This window comes from Neocloeon triangulifer, unplaced genomic scaffold (genome assembly GCF_031216515.1).
Source record: "Neocloeon triangulifer isolate White Clay Creek 2 clone unplaced genomic scaffold, ASM3121651v1 ptg000022l, whole genome shotgun sequence".
Taxonomy (NCBI): Eukaryota; Metazoa; Arthropoda; class Insecta; order Ephemeroptera; family Baetidae; genus Neocloeon; species Neocloeon triangulifer.
The window spans coordinates 5,900,066-5,920,000 of record NW_026775562.1 but is presented as its reverse complement, the minus strand read 5'-3'; the positions used below and the strand labels follow the sequence as shown (position 1 = coordinate 5,920,000).

General features: G+C 39.4%; 1 protein-coding gene and 1 non-coding gene across 2 annotated transcripts in view; both read right to left on the bottom strand.

Annotated features, from left to right (window-relative positions):
* The window catches only part of LOC132204895 (small subunit ribosomal RNA), a 1,864-nt gene extending 1,426 nt beyond the window's left edge, over positions 1 to 438 (bottom strand). Inside the window, exon 1 of the ribosomal RNA XR_009442579.1 lies at positions 1 to 438. This exon is cut by the window's left edge and continues 1,426 nt beyond it. This is a non-coding gene — a ribosomal RNA (small subunit ribosomal RNA).
* Positions 439 to 12,249: 11,811 nt separating this feature from the next.
* On the bottom strand, positions 12,250 to 16,277 carry LOC132204678 (OCIA domain-containing protein 1). Its single transcript, XM_059633314.1, has 6 exons — positions 16,060 to 16,277; positions 15,873 to 15,996; positions 15,636 to 15,813; positions 15,412 to 15,578; positions 12,622 to 12,730; positions 12,250 to 12,410 (listed from the first exon to the last, which is right to left on the bottom strand). Exons 1-6 carry the CDS (start codon positions 16,132 to 16,134, stop codon positions 12,302 to 12,304), a joined length of 762 nt encoding a protein of 253 aa, XP_059489297.1. The 5' UTR covers positions 16,135 to 16,277; the 3' UTR covers positions 12,250 to 12,301.
* Between the last annotated feature and the right edge of the window lie 3,658 nt (positions 16,278 to 19,935).

Genomic DNA, 19,935 nt, shown 5'->3' with positions numbered 1-19,935 from the left:
GCCTTCCTTGGATGTGGTAGCCGTTTCTCAGGCTCCCTCTCCGGAATCGAACCCTGATTCCCCGTTACCCGTTACAACCATGGTAGGCGCAGAACCTACCATCGACAGTTGATAAGGCAGACATTCGAAGGATACGTCGCCGGCGCGAGGCCGTGCGATCAGCTGTGGTTATTCAGAGTCACCAAAACGACGGACGGGCGAACCCGACCGATTGGTTTTGATCTAATAACTGCGCCCCGGCCATTTCTGGACGGAGCTCTGGGTGCATGTATTAGCTCTAGAATTACCACAGTTATCCAAGTAGAGTTTGTAGGATCCAAGGAACCATAACTGATTTAATGAGCCATTCGCGGTTTCACCTTATTTTGGCTTGTACTGAGACATGCATGGCTTAATCTTTGAGACAAGCATATGACTACTGGCAGGATCAACCAGGGAACTGACGCCGCAGAGCCCCCGGGGGGACCCCACAACGCGTGCTCCCGTGGATGACACGCTTCCGCGCGCGGCCGCGGCAGCCGAGGCTACCGCAGCCGGCTTACAGCTAAGCGTGACGCCGACGCCGTGCTCAACTCGCACCAGGCAACCCCGGCAGGAGAAGTGCACCACGCCGACGGTTGGTGAGCCGAGCGCTCCGCACACGTCAAACGCTCCTCGCGAGGAACTCGCTACAAAGCATCGTTCGCGTACAAATAGCTCGCACCCACCGAGACCGGAGACGGGCTGCCCGACCGAACGGCCAGGCGGGCCCGCACATAGAGCACAGGGTCGTCGGCTGACAACGCCGCCCACGTGCGCGATTAGAACGATGAGAAGGCGCGCTTCAAGCGGTTACTCCACGACCGAGTTCGGTATCCACCGTTGTTCGGTGGTTCACATCGACGACCACACCGGGCTCGTCGTTCCGACCTCAGGGACGTCACGGCGTTTCCCCTCGGGCTCATCAATACCCGCGTTACCGATCAATCGTGGAAGGCTTTCTTCGCGCGTCCTCATCGACACCACTCACGTGTTCGACATTACCGACGCCGCTCCACCAGTCAACATATAACCGAATGCATCGCACGTCCTGGCGAAGAGCACACGAATCGCGAGCAATCTGACGGCACCCGTGGCGCGGCCGGCCGAGCAGGAGGCGACCGCATTTCTCCCTCTCCCGCGCGAGGCACGAGCTCGCGCGCACGGTCGGCCGGCGCGGCCCCTTCGGGTGACCCGCTGCTACTCGTGCTCTGCTAACAGTGCGGCCGGAGATGTCGGTGTACGGACTTGTAATATTTTCGCGTGCTCCGCCAACAGTGCGGCCGGAGATGTCGGTGTACGGACTTGTAATATTTTCGCGTGCTCCGCCAACAGTGCGGCCGGAGATGTCGGTGTACGGACTTGTAATATTTTCGCGTGCTCCGCCAACAGTGCGGCCGGAGATGTCGGTGTACGGACTTGTAATATTTTCGCGTGCTCCGCCAACAGTGCGGCCGGAGATGTCGGTGTACGGACTTGTAATATTTTCGCGTGCTCCGCCAACAGTGCGGCCGGAGATGTCGGTGTACGGACTTGTAATATTTTCGCGTGCTCCGCCAACAGTGCGGCCGGAGATGTCGATGTACGGACTTGTAATATTTTCGCGTGCTCCGCCAACAGTGCGGCCGGAGATGTCGATGTACGGACTTGTAATATTTTCGCGTGCTCCGCCAACAGTGCGGCCGGAGATGTCGATGTACGGACTTGTAATATTTTCGCGTGCTCCGCCAACAGTGCGGCCGGAGATGTCGATGTACGGACTTGTGATATTTTCGCGTGCTCCGCCAACAGTGCGGCCGGAGATGTCGATGTACGGACTTGTAATATTTTCGCGTGCTCCGCCAACAGTGCGGCCGGAGATGTCGGATTACGGACTTGTGATATTTTCGCGTGCTCCGCCAGCCATGCGGCCGGAGATGTCCGAAACGACTTGTGGTGTTGCATAAAATGATTTTTTGCGTCTTGTTTATGACGTCAAGTTTGGTGCACTAATAACGCCCTTTGCACGTGAAAACAGGAATCATTGGAGTTGAGGAGCGATTGCAGCTCAACATGATTCCTATATGACACATTCAACGTTGCATGGTAATGGCGCACCCTATTCAAGAGAAAAATTGTTTTCGTGTGATGAGCATCATTCGTGAGCTGCCAGATCACACGAGCCTTTGCTGCGGTGATTTGTGTATTCATTTGTGATTTATGGAATGCGTTTCAGCTGTCTGAATGAAAATATTAGTTAATAATGTCTTCAAAAATAGTTAGATGCAATCTTACTTCAAAAAATATAAATGGTCACTGCGAGGAATTTGACAGTGTTGTTAACGAAAATAAATAAGATCAACGAGGAGGCCACGTTACCTCTTGTCGTAAGAGGAAGACAGTACAATGTAGGCCATGTCAAAACTAACATTGACACGCGTTAAGTAAATAGCGATATAGAGTGCTAGCGACGTGAATGATGGAAATAATAATATTAACTGGCATCATGTATTTCAGAACTGTTTTGTGTATTCTGCCTTTGTATTTCCATTGTAATTCTCTCTTCTTTGTAAGCAATGAGATTAACAACACTGAATTTTTGGATGATTCACTTGGGTAGAGAATGCCGCCGGTGATGCATTAATAAACATGATTTTATACAAAATTTAATCAAGATAACACGTGTGAATTGCATGAAAATCAAAGTTGCTGTGCCACATCAGTGTTTCATCTCTGCTGATTGTGATACCCTCTCTGCCCGTTCTTTGTGACTAGAGTAGAATGAACAATCGCAGTAAAGTCAGCTTTTGCTCTGTGGGTTTTTCGAAAATTGGCAATATGCCGGATGTGCATGGTTTTGGCAGCGGGATAAGCTTGCGAGCCGTGAAATTATCTTGAGAGAAATAAGTACATCAACCTCATAAATAAAGATGTTATTTCCGCTCGCAAATTGTACACGAAATATAACTTTGGACGTGAATTTGAAAAGTTAAGGGGTGTTTGAAATTATATTTTGAAACAACAATATTTAAACGTGGTACATCCCTTGGCAGAGGATGAGATGACCAAAAGATTTTTCATTCAGTTTTGCACACCTCGTGAATTTTGTGCTTCTCTACAAGGAGCCGAAACGTGAATACCAGATTAGATAGATTTCATTGAACAATATACGAACGGAAGAAAACCCCCACTATACATGAACATGCGACGTAAAGTTCTACTCGCCACATGTGACCGTGAAATTTTTCCACTATTATTTTCCTAGTTTCAAATGTTTTGAAATGAAATTTTATGATCACTTGGATTTGCTTACTGTTTCTGAAGTCGCTGCGTAGCGGAGATGTTAGGAATTACAGTAAAATTCATGAAGGGCGCTTTATTGTAGGGATGAAGTTATATGCGATTTCATGAACATCAATCGGAAAAGAAAGGATTTGTTTCCCATATTAGGGAATATTATGAAGAATGCATGCATACATTAACATACAAGATTTGAAATCCGATTACGTACATTAGGATGGAATAGTATTGCAATGAAAGGAACGTTTAACGTAACGGTGCACTTCAATAATCTTTTATAATTCAAATATTTGTTATAAATATTTTAAATTGTCAACGCAGGAAGAATTTAATGAGAGGTTGAAATTAAATAAACACGAATGTATTAAATAATGCATAGCACACTTTATAAATTTTAAGATGTAATATAAGACACTCCAAGTGATACAAATCGACGGAGAGATTCATAAAGTAATACACATGAACAAACGTATATCGATGAATTAATGAAAGGAATATTCACGTACATCAAAAATATATGGAAGAATAAATGATAATAATTATTTACACTTAAATCAAGGCTGAAGCTAAACAGCTACACAATCGAAACGTAAATGCAATAAATTGAAATTCAACCAATCCAAACAGAGAGACGTATGAAAAATTTGCAGAGCATAGTGAGCTTCTAGGGTTCCAAAGAGGGATGGGCGATGTATACATGGAAAATTATCTACTGTTCCGGCACATTTCGCCGCGCTTGACCAACGAGCACAGCGGCCGGAGTTGTCGATCTGATCAGTGCGGTCGGAGATGTCGGCGGCGGGACTTGTAATATTTTCACCCGCTCCGCCAACAGTGCGGCCGGAGATGTCGGTGGAGGCTACTGCCATTGCTCCAGTACCTTAAGAGAGTCATAGTTACTCCCGCCGTTTACCTGCGGTTGCTACAATTTCGAGATTGGCCGGAGACGTCGCCGGCTGGACTTGTAATAATTTCGCACTATGCGCCAACAGTGCGGCCGGAGATGTCGGTGTACGGACTTGTAATATTTTCACCCGCGCCGGCAACAGTGCGGCCGGAGATGTCGGTTAGATAGGAGGTTAAAGAAAAATGGTATTGGGAGACGAGGCTAGCGTCGCACGTAGAAATAATTAATTCGGGTGCCGAGAAATTTTTTTTACGCAAACAAAGCAGACGCGTGGTGACATCACGTCACCACGCGTCTGCTTTGTTTGCGTAAAAAAAATTTCTCGGCACCCGAATTAATTATTTCTACGTGCGACGCTAGCCTCGTCTCCCAATACCGTTTTTCTTTCTATCTTTCCCTATTATATTTTCCTATGTCCACTTTTTTGGTATCTTTATTTTTCATATTTTTCCTTTCCTCTTCCTTCTCCTCTTACTCTATCTACTGTACACCTTTCCCTTTTAAAATTTTCCTTCATTATCCTATCTTATTACTTTCTTATTTAGACTATATTTAATATCAAATACATTCCCATTTTCCCTATCCCTAATACATCCTACAATAAACTAACCTCTATAATCCTTGCTGCTTATAGTACCGCTGTTTCCTACATTTTCGCACTAACATATACAACCATATCATGCACACATGCTCACAGTGATATCATTTCTATCTTACAACATGCAAAAATTTGTTAGTATCCTACATAAAATAACTTATTTATTAGTCGTTCACATTTAAAATATATTTGGCATGCACTAGGACATGCATGGCTTAATCTTTGAGACAAGCATATGTAAACTGAAAGGATTATCCAGGAAACTGACACCGCAGGGCTCCCAGGGATCCCCACAACGCCTGCTCCCGTAGATGGCACGCTTCCGCGCGCGGCCGCGGCAGCCGAGGCTACCGCAGCCGGCTTACAGCTAAGCGTGACGCCAACGCCGTGCTCAATTCGTACCAGGCAACCCCGGCAGGAAAAGTGCACAACGCAGACGGTTGGTGAGTCGGGCGCTCTGCACACGTCAAACGCTTCTCGCGAGTAACTCGCTACAAAGCATCGTTCACGTACAAATAGCTCGCACTCACCGTGACCGGAGACGGGCTGCCCGACCGAACGGCCAGGCGGGCCCGCGCATAGAGCACAGGGTCGTCGGCTGATAATGCCGCCTACGTGCGCGATAAGATCGATGAGGAGGCGCGCTTCAAGCGGTTACCCCATAACTGAATTCGGTATCCACCCCTGTTCGGTGGTTCAAATCGACGACCACACCGGGCTCGTCGTTCCGACCTCGAGGACGTCACGGCGTTCCCCCTCGGGCATATCGATATCTGTGTGCATACTTTACCGATCATTCTTGGGAGGCTTTCTTCGCGCTTCATCGTCGACACCACTCACGTATTTGACATAACCGACGCCGCTCCACCAGTCATTACAATACAGAATGCATCGCACGTCCTGGCGAAGAGCACACAAAGCGCGAGCAATCTGACGGCACCCGTGGCGCGGCCGGCCGAGCAGGAGGCGACCGCATTTCTCCCTCTCCCGCGCGAGGCACGAGCTCGCGCGCACGGTCGGCCGGCGCGGCCCCTTCGGGTGACCCGCTGCTACTCGTGCTCTGCTAACAGTGCGGCCGGAGATGTCGAATTACGGACTTGTGATATTTTCGCGTGCTCCGCCAACAGTGCGGCCGGAGATGTCGGTGTACGGACTTGTGATATTTTCGCGTGCTCCGCCAACAGTGCGGCCGGAGATGTCGGATTACGGACTTGTGATATTTTCGCGTGCTCCGCCAACAGTGCGGCCGGAGATGTCGGATTACGGACTTGTGATATTTTCGCGTGCTCCGCCAACAGTGCGGCCGGAGATGTCGGATTACGGACTTGTGATATTTTCGCGTGCTCCGCCAACAGTGCGGCCGGAGATGTCGGATTACGGACTTGTGATATTTTCGCGTGCTCCGCCAACAGTGCGGCCGGAGATGTCGGATTACGGACTTGTGATATTTTCGCGTGCTCCGCCAACAGTGCGGCCGGAGATGTCGGATTACGGACTTGTGATATTTTCGCGTTCTCCGCCAACAGTGCGGCCGGAGATGTCGGATTACGGACTTGTGATATTTTCGCGTTCCCGCCAACAGTGCGGCCGGAGATGTCGGATTCCGGACTTGTGATATTTTCGCGTGCTCCGCCAACAGTGCGGCCGGAGATGTCGGATTACGGACTTGTGATATTTACTCGTGCTCGATAGTATACAAGGTATTACATTAAAATTCCACACAGCGACATCTCCGGCCGCACTGTTGCTGTGGCGCTCCTTAATATTACAAGTCCACACAGCGACATCTCCGGCCGCACTGTTGCCGTTGTGCCCCATAGTTTTAAAAGTCCATACTCCGACATCTCCGGCCGCACTGTTGCCGTGGCGTTCCTTAAATTTACAAGTCCACACAGCGACATCTCCGGCCGCACTGTTGCCGTGACGCTCCATAATATTACAAGTCCACACACCGACATCTCCGGCCGCACTGTTGCCGTGGCGCTCCTTAATATTACAAGTCCATACAACGACATCTCCGGCCGCACTGTTGCCGTGGCGCTCCTTAATATTACAAGTCCAAACAGCGACATCTCCGGCCGCACTGTTTCCGTGGCGCTCCTTAAATTTACAAGTCCACACAGCGACATCTCCGGCCGCACTGTTGCCGTGACGCTCCATAATATTACAAGTCCACACTCCGACATCTCCGGCCGCAGTGTTGCCGTGGCGCTCCTTAAATTTACAAGTCCACACTCCGACATCTCCGGCCGCAGTGTTGCCGTGGCGCTCCTTAATATTACAAGTCCACACAGCGACATCTCCGGCCGCACTGTTGCCGTGGCGCTCCATAATATTACAAGTCCACACTCCGACATCTCCGGCCGCAGTGTTGCCGTGGCGCTCCTTAATATTACAAGTCCACACAACGACATCTCCGGCCGCACTGTTGCCGTGGCGCTCCATAATATAACAAGTCCACAAAACGACATCTCCGGCCGCACTGTTGCCGTGGCGCTCCTTAATATTACAAGTCCACACAGCGACATCTCCGGCCTTACTGTTGCCGTACCGCTCAATGCTATCAAGTCCACACACCGACATCTCCGGCCGCACTGTTGCCGGGATGCTTTATAGTCAATATAATAGAGAATGCATCGCACGTCCTGGCGAAGAGCACACGAACCGCGAACAATCTGACCGCACCCGTGGCGCGGCCGGCCGAGCAGGAGGCGACCGCATTTCTCCCTCTCCCGCGCGAGGCACGAGCTCGCGGGTATATATCTAGTATATTCCAGACTATGCTTTTTGGGTTGGCACTACTGCATATAAACTAGCCGGTTTTTACCGGTTAATGTGGACGGTTTTTCTTATCAATATGGCGAATCTGTCTCGTGAACGCGACTTTCTTATGTAGAGTTTTGCTGCCCGATGAGAATACAATAGATTTAGGTGTGTTGGTGGGGGAAAGCAGTGTGCGGTGAGAGGGGAAGCAGTGCGACTGCGTTTGTTGGGTTTGGCTGCCCGTCCATACACACAAGTCACACACATGTCGATCGCTAATAATATTATTATTTTTTTTTTAAATATAAAAGATTCTGACCACTGAATTTTAATTCTACAATGCTCGAGATATAATACATTATTTTTCCGGTTAAATAGTTTAATAGTTATTATGATCATTTAGATTATTTTTCATAGTATTGGGCTAGTAAAATGAATTATTTGCGTTTTTGCTATGTAGAGTTTCGCTTTTCGCTGCCCAGCCACGCGCTACAAGGATAGAAATGCAAATAAATTAAGAAAAAATTAAATAATGTTATTTTACAGACTAAATAATCGTATATAATTACTTCTGTTCAATTGTTAGAAAGATTAAATTAATTCTCACTACTATTAATAGGCTTGTGAAATGCATTGCGATTTTTTTATGTAGACTTTTGCTGCTCGGCCGCGCGCTTCAAAAAAATAATCATAAATAAAATAAGAAAAAATTAAATTTTTTTTTTCAGACTTAATAATACCTTCTCTTTCATTTTTATAAATCTTAAATTAATTCTTAACACTATGAGGCATGTAAGATGCATCTGCAACTTTGATATGTAGACTTTTGCTGCTAAGCCGCGCGCTTCCAACTCAGAGTCGCTTGATTCGGCTGCCGCGGTAGAATATATGAAATAAATATAAGTATAAGTAATATAAAAAATAATTGAATTATTTAACTTTTTTTACATCAATAATAATATATTTTTTATATTAACACAATTTTAAGGAATTTTAACCACTATTGGGCTTGCAAAATGCTTCTGCGATTTTCTTGTGTAGACTTTTGCTGCTCTGCCGCGCGCTTCCCGCATTCAAACTCCGAGTCGCTTGATTCGGCTGCCGCGGCAGAATATATTATGATGAAATAAATAGAAGTAATACAAGAAATTGTTAAAATCTTTAACTTTTTAACAATATTAATTGTATTTTTTTAATTTTTACAAAATTGAAATGCAGTTTTACTACTATTAAGGCTTGTAACATGCGTCTGCAATTTTGTGTAGAGTTTTGCTGCTGGTCGCGCGCTTTCAAGGAAATATTTTTATAATAAGAAAAATTAAAAAATCTAACTTAATGAAGTTAATAATTATTTCTGTTAAATTTTTAGAAAGCTTTAATTCATTCTTACTACTTTAAGGCTTGTTAAATGCAACTGCGATTTTTTAAGTAGAGTTTCGCTGCTGGGCAGCGCGCTTCAAAGAAATAAATATGAATAAAATATGAAAAAATTAAATATTTTTTTTTTCAGACTTAATAACAACTTCTCTTTCATTTTTATTCTACCGCGGCAGCCGAATCAAGCGACTCTGAGTTGGAAGCGCGCGGCTTAGCAGCAAAAGTCTACATATCAAAGTTGCAGATGCATTTTACATGCCTCATTGTGTTAAGAATTAATTTAAGCTTTATACAAATGGAATAGAAGTAATTATTAAGTCTGAAAATTAATAATTTTATTTTATTTCATTTATATTTATTTCTTTGAAGCGCGCGGCCGAGCAGTGAAACTCTACATAACAAAATCGCAGATGCATTTTACGAGCCTCATAGTAATAATTAATCGAAGCTTTCAAAAAAAGTCGGAAAATAAAATAATTTAATTATTTCTTACTTTACTATATAATATTTAATTCACATTTTCTCCCGCGGCAGCCGAATCAATCGCGGGTGACAGTTGCATGAGAAGCGCGCGGCCGAGCAGCAGAAGTCTACATAATAAAATCGCAGATGCATTTTACTAGCCTTTCAATAGTGAAACTTCATTTCAATTTATTAAATATCAAACAGATATTATTATTGATGTTATAAAATTTTAGAATTCAATTATTTCATATTTTATCTATATTTATTTCTACACTTCCTAGAGGCGCGCCGCCAAGTAGCAAAACTCTATACATAACAAAATCGCAGAAGCATTTTACTAGCCTTTTATTAGTTAAACTTCATTTTTTTTTTTTTTTTAAATATTAAACAGATATTATTATTAATGTTAAAATTAAAAAAATTAAAAGCCAAATCAAGCGACTGAGGCGCGCGGCCAAGCAGCCAAACCCAGCAAGCATATCTTCCCCTCCGTCCGTACGCGTCCCCACCAACAGACCGGGCAGCGAAACTCAACATACAAAAGTCGCGTTCAGGAGTACTTTTCCAATATGGCTGTTAGTGGGCGTTTCTTTGCAGCTGGTTGTCTGCTTCCTTACACTTTTATTGTAATGTTTTACTGTTTTTGTGATTTGTGCTCCCTCAAAATGTGTTTTAATAGTGTATCGGTGCGTTTCTTATGTTTTTCTTGTGTTAAATAGTAAAGTATTCACATTTATTTTCGTTTATATCCAAATTTTTGGTTAAATATGGTGATAGTGCGGATAGTGGGTGTGTTTCTTTCAGCAGCTTCGCTTCATTTAGCTCAATTTTGGTGTTTTTGTGCTGCATCAAGAAGTGTTTTAATCTGGTTTTATTGTGTATTGGAAACTTTTTTGCGCCTCTTTCTGTTACTGACAATGAGTAATGCATTTTACGTTTTAGTGTTCTTTTTTTGTATTGCCTAGGTGGTGGTTTTTGTATTTCTTGGTCCAATCTTTCAGGAAATTATACTTCTGAAGTGGTTAGTCAATGTATATTTTTAGCAGTCTTATAATGTCGTGTAAATGCATTTTGTATCTTGTAGCTGTTTTTTTCTGGTGGTGAGTGGTGCCTTGGTCTTTTTTCCATTGCACAGACAGTTTTAAATTCTTATTTGTGCTCAGATGGTGGTGGAAATTAAGTGGTTCCAGTGCCATTTTTTTATTTTTTTTTTAAATGCGTTTTGCAATAATATACTGTTTTTTTACTCTTTTTTGTGGTGCAGGGTGCGCTTCATGAATAAATATTTTTTTGCTGTCTATATTTATCGTTTTGTGTTTTTTTTTTTAATGTAGTCCTATTGCCTAGGTTTTTATCTATTTATTCCACTTTTTTATATTCCTGTGCCATATATATATATATCATATATATAGCCGCTAATCTGCATGTCAATGCATTCCATCAAGTCATTTGTTAGTCTTTCTCAGGCCGGCTACGTGATGTTGCTGGTCGGGCAATGCGCGAAAATGCGGTCGTGCGCTTAGGAGAGCCGCCGCAGGAAAAACAAACATTTGCACGCACGTCTCTCTGTGCCTTGTTGACAAAACAATGGGTCACTCGGCTGTACTTCCGTCCCACGTGGTGGTTTGACCTTACGGCCAAAAGAAGGCCTCAGGGAGACTCCAGTGCTTATTACAAAATTATCACATCCAACATTTTGCAGTTGCACATATTGCTTACGGTTTGATAAAAAGCAAGAATTTTGCTAAGACTTCCGAGATCAAAAAGACCCCTGCATCCGATGCAGTGAGCCTTTAATTCGAAATTTTTAATTTTCATTTATTTTTGTAATTAAATTGAATAAATGTAATTAATTTTAATAAAAGTAAAATTGTTGCTTTCAGACCTAGTCATATCAAATCAAGTTTTTACAAAAAAGGTGGCTAAAATTTTAAATTTTTTACTAATAATTGCCATAAATGGCTCCAATTATTGTTTAGTTTCAATTCGTCTATATTAATGTATCTTTGGGCTTATCTTGGCATATATGCCAAGAGAAGGAAGACCTTGGGCCTTAACCAATTTTGCGATTCATTGGCAACCGTGGTGAGATCAATTTACCAAAGTAACAACGCCCTGGCGCGGCAGAGAATTCGCTCCTCAATGACTCTTTGCAATAAGAGGAAAAGGACGAAGAGGAGCGTCTGTTCCGCAACATGGTGGGGCCCTCGGGCACCATAATAGTGTCCCTCGCGTCCCCACCCAACGGCCAGTCGCCCTCAGGCCCCTTGGCTAGCACAACAACAACGGCCACCTCTCCACAGCAATGCGTGCAACGACGACGCGGCCATGGCTGTCATGTTGTTGCTGGGGGCCGACACCGGACTCAGCTGACCCGTCATTTTCTCCGGCCTTCCTTGGCTGCTACCGCTAGAGACATTTATGTACAAGATGTTGACATATAAACTGATGATCAAAAATATTTCGGTTTTAGAGACACACTGGTATTGTGAATATATATTGCTGAATTTTGCCTGATAAGATTTCATTTGTAAAATGATTTCCACAATATAATTACAATAAATTTTAATATATATGTTTGATATATTAATCAGTTCAATATATTTATAATTTGGCATTAGCTCAAGATTTTTGTAATTGATTAAATGCAGATTTAATTTTTTTTCCCATGAAAATGTTTGTAAAATTCATAACTCATAACTGGAATAGATTTATAAGGCCTATAAAGGTGACTCCAAAATCTAGACATCACAGCACAAAAAATGCCACGCAGAAATTATATCAATCTGCAAATTGTTGTTATTATGTAAACCTGTCCAAATAAAATTTAATGGCCAGCAACTTTTTAACTTTTAGAATAATTATTTATTCAAATTTGAAGAAGGAAAAATAATTCATCGAATCCACGTGTCTCCATATTCATTAGTTTGCTCTCCAATGGGATTTGGCAGAGGATTCCTGGGGGCTGCTTGGGCCACCGCATCAGATTGTTGCATCAGACCTCTGGAATTTGCAATATTTTAATAATTTTATAAAACAGAAATAAAAAAAATAATAAATTACTTTTTTTTAAATCCTACCAAAATATTTTAATACTGCTCAAGTTGAATGGTCTAAATTCCATATTTTTTCATGGAAATGTTTCGATAAAATTACCGTTTTATTTAACAATGATATTCTGATCAATGTTACTTCTACGTGAAACTATTCCCACCTGTTTTGCGCCAGCCTTTTCTTCTCGTATTCATCCCTATTTTGTGCTCGCAAGTCTTCATAAGTGGTGTTTCTTGTTGCTGCAGGTAAGGGCTCTTCCATTAAGTAACCTAATTTTGAAATAATAAAATACTTGAAAAAAAAATCAAAATTAGGTAAAGAAATAATTATATTCTACATAATTAATTGAATTGATCACATAGGTCCCCCAAAGTTAAAGGTAACGATCTGAAAATTTCGCAGGTTATTCAGCACGGTTTGAAAGGAAGCTCACAAAAAATTTAAGACAAAAATTTTGAAAATTGCGGGTTTTACGGAGCATTTTGAAAAATCCAAAAAACGTAAATATCTCGGCTTCCTGTGGTCCCACAACAATATTCTGGATATATTTAAGATTGTCTCGTTGACCTCTACAAATTTGCTTTAGCTTTCAAATTTTTAGGTCAAAGTTCAAGGTCATTAATTTTGAATCAAAATTTTCAAACTCAAATTCAAAACCCGGCCACACAACAAAATAAAATTTCAAGATAGCCAATCGATTCCTCATTAAATTTTACGTAATATATGTAAAAATTGCGATGTGGGTATTTTTCGTTAAATTTAAAATTAGATAAAACTATTAAAAAACGTTGATTTTTGCTCCTCAGGACGAAGGGCCATCACAAAAAACGTAATTTATTCGATTTGCATTGGTTTTAGACAATATTTGATAATGACAAAAAATGTTCCCTGAAGTATGGAAATTCGGAAAACGTGCATAATGATGACCTTTGGTGACCTTAGGTCAAAGGTCACCGTGACCTTTGACCTAGGTTAACCTGAATATAATGTGTGGCACGTAAATGGAAAGGTCTTGTCAAGAGCAATATTTTGGACACAAAGTTTTTGTTTCTAGCGTACTTAGAAATAAATTAAATTTGATTTATAATTAAATAATGCTCGATTTCCTTGGATATCTGCTGGAAAATAAAGGTTTTCTCTTTTTAATCAACTTCTTGTAAAGCTAGAAACAAAAACTTCGTGTCCAAAACATTGCTCTTGACAAGACCTTTCCATTTACGTACCACACATTATATTCAGGTTACCCTAGGTCAAAGGTCAAGGTGACCTTTGACCTAAGGTCACCAAAGGTCATCATTATGCACGTTTTCCAAATTGCCATACTTCAGGGAACATTTTTTGTCATTATCAAATAGTGTCTAAAACCATTACAAATCGAATAAATTACGTTTTTTGTGATGGCCCTTCGTCCCGAGGAGCAAAAATCAAGGTTTTTTAATAGTTTTATCTAATTTTAAATTTAACGAAAAATACCCACATCGCAATTTTTACATATATTACGTAAAATTTAATGAGGAATCGATTGGCTATCTTGAAATTTTATTTTGATGTGTGGCCAAGTTTCGAATTTGAGTTTGAAAATTTTGATTCAAAATTAATGACCTTGAACTTTGACCTAAAAATTTGAAAGCAAAAGCAAAAATGTAGAAGTCAACGAGACAATCTTAAATATATCCAGAATTTTGTTGTGGGACCACAGGAAGCCGAGATATTTACGTTTTTTGGATTTTTCAAAATGCTCCGTAAAACCCGCAATTTTCAAAATTTTTGGGTAAATTTTTTGTGAGCTTCCTTTCAAACCGTGCTGAATAACCTGCGAAATTTTCAGATCATTACCTTTAACTTTGGGGGACCTATGTGATCCTGAAAAGATTTTATTATATAATAAAATTAATATCCAGAGGAAGTATTGTTTTTCATAAAGAATTAATAAGGAAAATACCGAAAAATACTCTAATTAGGATCATACCAGTATAGTCAAACGAAAATTTCAGAGGTGTACTTAAAGAGAAAAACATTATTATTTGTAACCATTATTTTGGCATTCTGTTCTGCTGGAAAATTGTTCCACAGGGGTATCTCCTGTTTTATAACCGACTGCCACTTGCTTTTCGAATTGAGCCGAGGTATGATCGGTTTGTGAGATTGTTCAAGGATTTTTTTCTGTACATAAATTTTACTTAGAACTTCAGTTTCTTGTTTACTTAAAGAACTTGTAAATATTTTTCTTTCTTTTGATCTTATTTTATCTTTCATTTGACCTGGTTGTAAATAGGTGGATTGCGACGGAGATATTACATGTAATATCACACATTCAAAGAGAAGGAATGAAAAAATTGTTCCACGCAATATAATGAGGGGGAGGGAGCGCTCACTGGTACCATTGTTCTGCACCAACATTTGAATTTTGCGAAGCCCGAAAACTTTTTAAAGGTGACAAACATGAAAGAAAACATTCAAGGTCACTTCCAGCTAAATCTTCCCTTAGGATAAAAGTTTCCATTTTTCTGGAGGAATGCGGAAAATGAAGCGCATCTAATTTAGAATCACTATAGAAAAAAATCATAAATTTTGTTTTCATTTTAATAAAACTTGAATTTTTGGCAAGGTGCTTTTATCAACTATTAATAACTTTTGTAGGTAACATTTAAACAATTTCTGTTAATTGACTTTATGATATCATCAATTTTTACTGCTTCGTAAGTTTGTACTGTTTTGTTAATTTGATCTCGCTCTATTAATGGTTTATTAAAAGTTAAAGAACCAATTTTCATTCATTCACTAATTCATTTTTTAAAATTCTGAAAGTTCAATTTGTACATTATTTAAAGTAAAATTCCTATACTGCAACCCTCTAATAATATTTCAAGTGACAATTGAGAAACAAAAATCGTATAAGAATAAAAATGTTGCCGGACAATTTGTTTTAAGAGAGGATAAATTGCATTACTGTCATCCATTGACTTCGAGTCTGTCGAATCCAGGGACATAAGAGGCCGGCTGAAATCGAGTTCTGTGGTGCTTCTCGGGCCATGGTCCGAGTAGGTTTGGAAAGATTCGGTGACTAGCCCTGGCGAAGGCATCGGTCCAATTCCTAGCCCAGCATCATACAAAAATCTGCACAAATTCAAAAAAATTATTCATTTTCCCTTCTGCAAAACTGTTTTGTCCTACGAATCGCCCAGTTTCTGCTTCCTCTTTCTCAGGCTGTCTGCCAAAGGGCTGTTGGGCAACTTCATGATTTTCTCCATGCACTTCTGCTGGTAGGAAATTTTGCCAACAAAGTAGCCAAGGATCACAGCCAGACTTACTTTGGGAACGGCGCCCCATTTGGCACTTGGTTTCAAGAACCCTAATTCAATTATAAAAATTAAGACGGTTTTTTTTTAATTATGTAATTTTGGTTTAAACCGGCTTTTGTTGCATAAAAGGTTCCAAATCCTAGAAGGGTTCCGATGGGCAGCGACCTCTGATAGAAACTCTCTCGGTTGCACTCTTTGAAAACTCGGACCTCGTCTGCTGTAAATTTGTACGGCTGGAAATAAAAATTCAAAGATTACTTGAGAATTTATGAACACGGAGAGTTTAATTTGTTTACACCACTCCTGCTGTCGAAAGGGTTGACAGCTTGTCCTGCGGACGGAACTCCACTCTGATTCGCATAGGGATCCATCTCAGTCTGTCCTTGATTTCGATTTTGAAGATTTTCACAGTTAAAACTGAACCGAATTTGCGATGAATTCAAGATAATTGAGAGACAATTCGCAGGCGATGGAGATCGTCCGTGTTCTTGTTCTGGTTGGTTCGGTGCTGTTTTTTGTTTTTGTTTGTGTGATTCGTTTCAAACAATGCCGACAGGTGGCAGCACTTGGAGGTGGCCTGTGAAATCTGCCTCCTGGTGGCGCGAAAAACTCTGCACTTGCAGCTTGGCGCGGCTTGGGCTGCTCCAGCAGTACATGTTGTACGCAAACACGTTTAATAAAAGAATTATTATTAAAAAGGCGTGGAGCAACGTGTGGAGTCAATATACACGGATCTGCAAAGTTCAAGAAATAAGCTTTAATTAAAAATTGTTTTTTGGGAGAAAATTAGGGACAGGACTTCAAAATTGCTGAATATTGTAAAGGTTTTTTTTAACACCCTTTAAATCTTGCTACACACTATATTGAGCATAGATTAGAGCACAATTAATATTTGAATGAACAAACCTATGTACATTTTGAGGGAATAATTATTATTAGAAATAATACTAATAATATTGCCAAATCCAGTGAAAGACGTATATTGTTATCAGCTAGTGCCCTTATTAAGATTACAGAAGGCAAGGTCATTTTTATCTCCTTTTCTCAAGAACCCAATATTTAATAATTTTTCATATATTCTTGAAAAGTCTTAATAATTTCTATTGTTCGAAAATGAAAAGGTTATCTGCTTTGTAGTAAAAGAAATTTCCATTTTTTTTCTTGTGCAACAGGAAATAGAAATAACATTATTTTGACTTCAATACATTTTCACATAAATATCATTTGACCTGCAAAACCGTACGAAAAAATAATTTAGTATTCCCCCAACCGTCGTCGAGAAGGGTATGATTAAATTACACGTTTCTATTTTCTGACCTAAATACTTATAAAGTTACTTTGTCAACAACAAAAAAGAAAACAAAAAAATTAAATTAAATTAAACCGTCAAATTTTGAGTAAAAATGTAACTTTCATTAATTTTTCACGAAATATTGTTAGTAAAACTTTTTAAAAGATTGATTTATGTACTAATTCTTGTCAAAATGATTCCACAACTCATGATGCAGCCGAAAATCATAGAGCAGGATATTGTTTTTTTTCTTTTAAAATGAATAACTCATTAATCCATCGACGAAAACCCGATTTTAAATTCAAATCATCATACACATTTTCTGCATATTAAATAAGATATATGTAAATGATATATATACATTCATAAAAAGCAGTTTTGTTAATTTGTAATCTATAGCAGCAAAATAATCTCATTCATCAGCAGAACGTCCTTTGTAATATTTTCAATCTTTTTTATTTCCCATAAGATCTATTAGTAGAAATTGACACTTGAGGAGAGATCATGGAAGTGAACAAAATGGGCTTTGTCCTCTTTTGCAAAAAAAAAAAAAAAAAAAAATGAGGGCAAAACTTGTGTTCTTTCACTTCTAGAGATCTATAATTTCAATTTTTCTTCCATTAAAACTTAAATAAAGGAATAGTTCATGACGCATGGTGGAAATAATATTACGCCATGTTGCAATTATAATAATAATGGATAGTTCTATTTAATCCTTTAATAAGATTTGCTTAATCAGAACTTCTCTGCTTCTTATTATCTGTAGTTTAAAGAATCCAGTAAAAAATGACTAACTCCAAAACTAAAAATAAAATAAAATAAATAGGGTGGTGCCTTCTGCACCACTAATAAAAGGCACAAGCCGATAAGACTTTCTCTTAGTCCGACCCTAAAAAAAAGTTTCTTGAATAAAATTTTATCCACCTCGTTCAACGTCTATAGGCAGAGTAAACAAAATTAATTCCGCGCATCCCAGAAGATGATGAAAACATTCACTCCCAATTTGCCGTGTTTTGTGTAGGTGCGCAGCGGCGGCGCTTTTGATTGTATTGCTGCACCTGGCGCGCACAAGCCCATTATCGGCGGCGCCTTTCTGCCTGCCTCATAAAAAATATATATCAAAACAACCTCCATGCACTCTTTGACAGCACAGCTCGCTCTTAGTGTATATGCCTTGAAACTTTTTATATTCACGTTTTTTATTATTATTCTTGTGGGGATCTATGGAGACCGAGGCGCTTTTTCTTTTTTAGATAGAGAGAAAGAAAAAGAGGAAAAGTGAGTACTCTTTTTTATCATTAAGTACGGTGCTTTGTTCTTTAACTTTTGTATTATTGAGCTATTCATACTACATTATTTTGCAGCAGGATGTTCAAAATAGGAACGCCTAAATGTAAATCTGATATTAATTTTTTTCGCTCCTAAACTTTAATTGCAGTGATAAGAAATTTTTTTTACAAAATGGAGTTTTTAATATTTCTTATTTTGATCCTGCTGTGATTCCGCTACAAATATTGAATATTAAAGGGAAAAAAAGAATCTGGTTTTAAAAAATCTTTGTAATCATTCTGCTTTCTGATTTTTTAATTACTAACAATTACATTACCATATTTTTTGTAATTATTCTTGCTTGCTGAAAATCAAGCAGTTTTTTATCTTCTCTTGCTCATGAAATAGGGTTGAAGAAGATGATCGAAACCGATTGTCGATAGAGCCGTTTGTTTTAAAATAAATTGTTCAATGAAGACGAATTCAGTTTTATTCACTTTTGTGACTGTCAATATATCCTTGTGTGCAGACTTCTCTACTCAAATAATTTTTTGCAGTATACTTAATAAATAAGTCAAAGGAAAAAAGTCAAAATTGAACAAATATGAAGGATCAATTATTAATTTTACACTGACTTGATAATACAGCAAATTTTGTAGCAATGTTTGAAAGTTCTTCGAGTTGAAATATAATTCGGCACAGTACTTCTCCAAACATCCATATAGAATAAATGCCAGGGGAAAAACAGTTGCTCCATCTGAATAAAATTATATAAAAAAAAATGCAGGATTGATATTTAAATATTCTTTTAGTTGCTAGTTGTGAGTGTTAGAAATCGACCGATTAAAACCATGCGAACAAAATTTCTAAAATTAAGCTTCAAATGAAAAATATTTTTTTCTGTAGGAAGTCCTTTTTTCTAAATTTATTATTCCGGACCTAAAAATTTTTAAAATTCACCACTATACTTCGATAAAATTTTGAGAGGAAGACGATCATTTTTAAAATTTGTTGTATCAGGATTGAATTTGCCATATTTTGTGTGTCCTGCGTCATCTAAAATTAAAATTTGTTTTAGACCACGCTGACCTAAAAAAAATATGCAGGCAAATTCAATCCTGGCACACATATTTTTCGCAATAATCGTCTGTTTCCCAAGATTTCTTTAATAATTTTCACAAATTGTCAAGAAATATCCAAATTCTGGTCATGATATTTTATTTAAAATATTGGAATAAATGCAAAAATTCCTCTTTTCCTGTTGATGCGATATCAAACAAAAAATCTTAAGCTTGAATTTCAAAATTACACGCTAATTAATAAGGATAAATAACTCTAAACAAATTTTATTTTTACCGATTTCATTTGTCAGGATTGATATTTCAATATTCTCAAGTTGCACGTTGTAAAAAAATTGTATCAATTGAAAAACCACAAATATACGGATCGAAAATTTATAAAAGCAATAATCTGACATAAAATATCTCACGCGGGAATAATGATATATTGTTCCGTTAGTTGTGAGTGTTTGAAATCGACCTTTGTAAAGCATGCGAACAAAATTTCTCAGCTTTAAATGATAAATTTTTTTTTTTCTGTAGGAAGTCCTTTT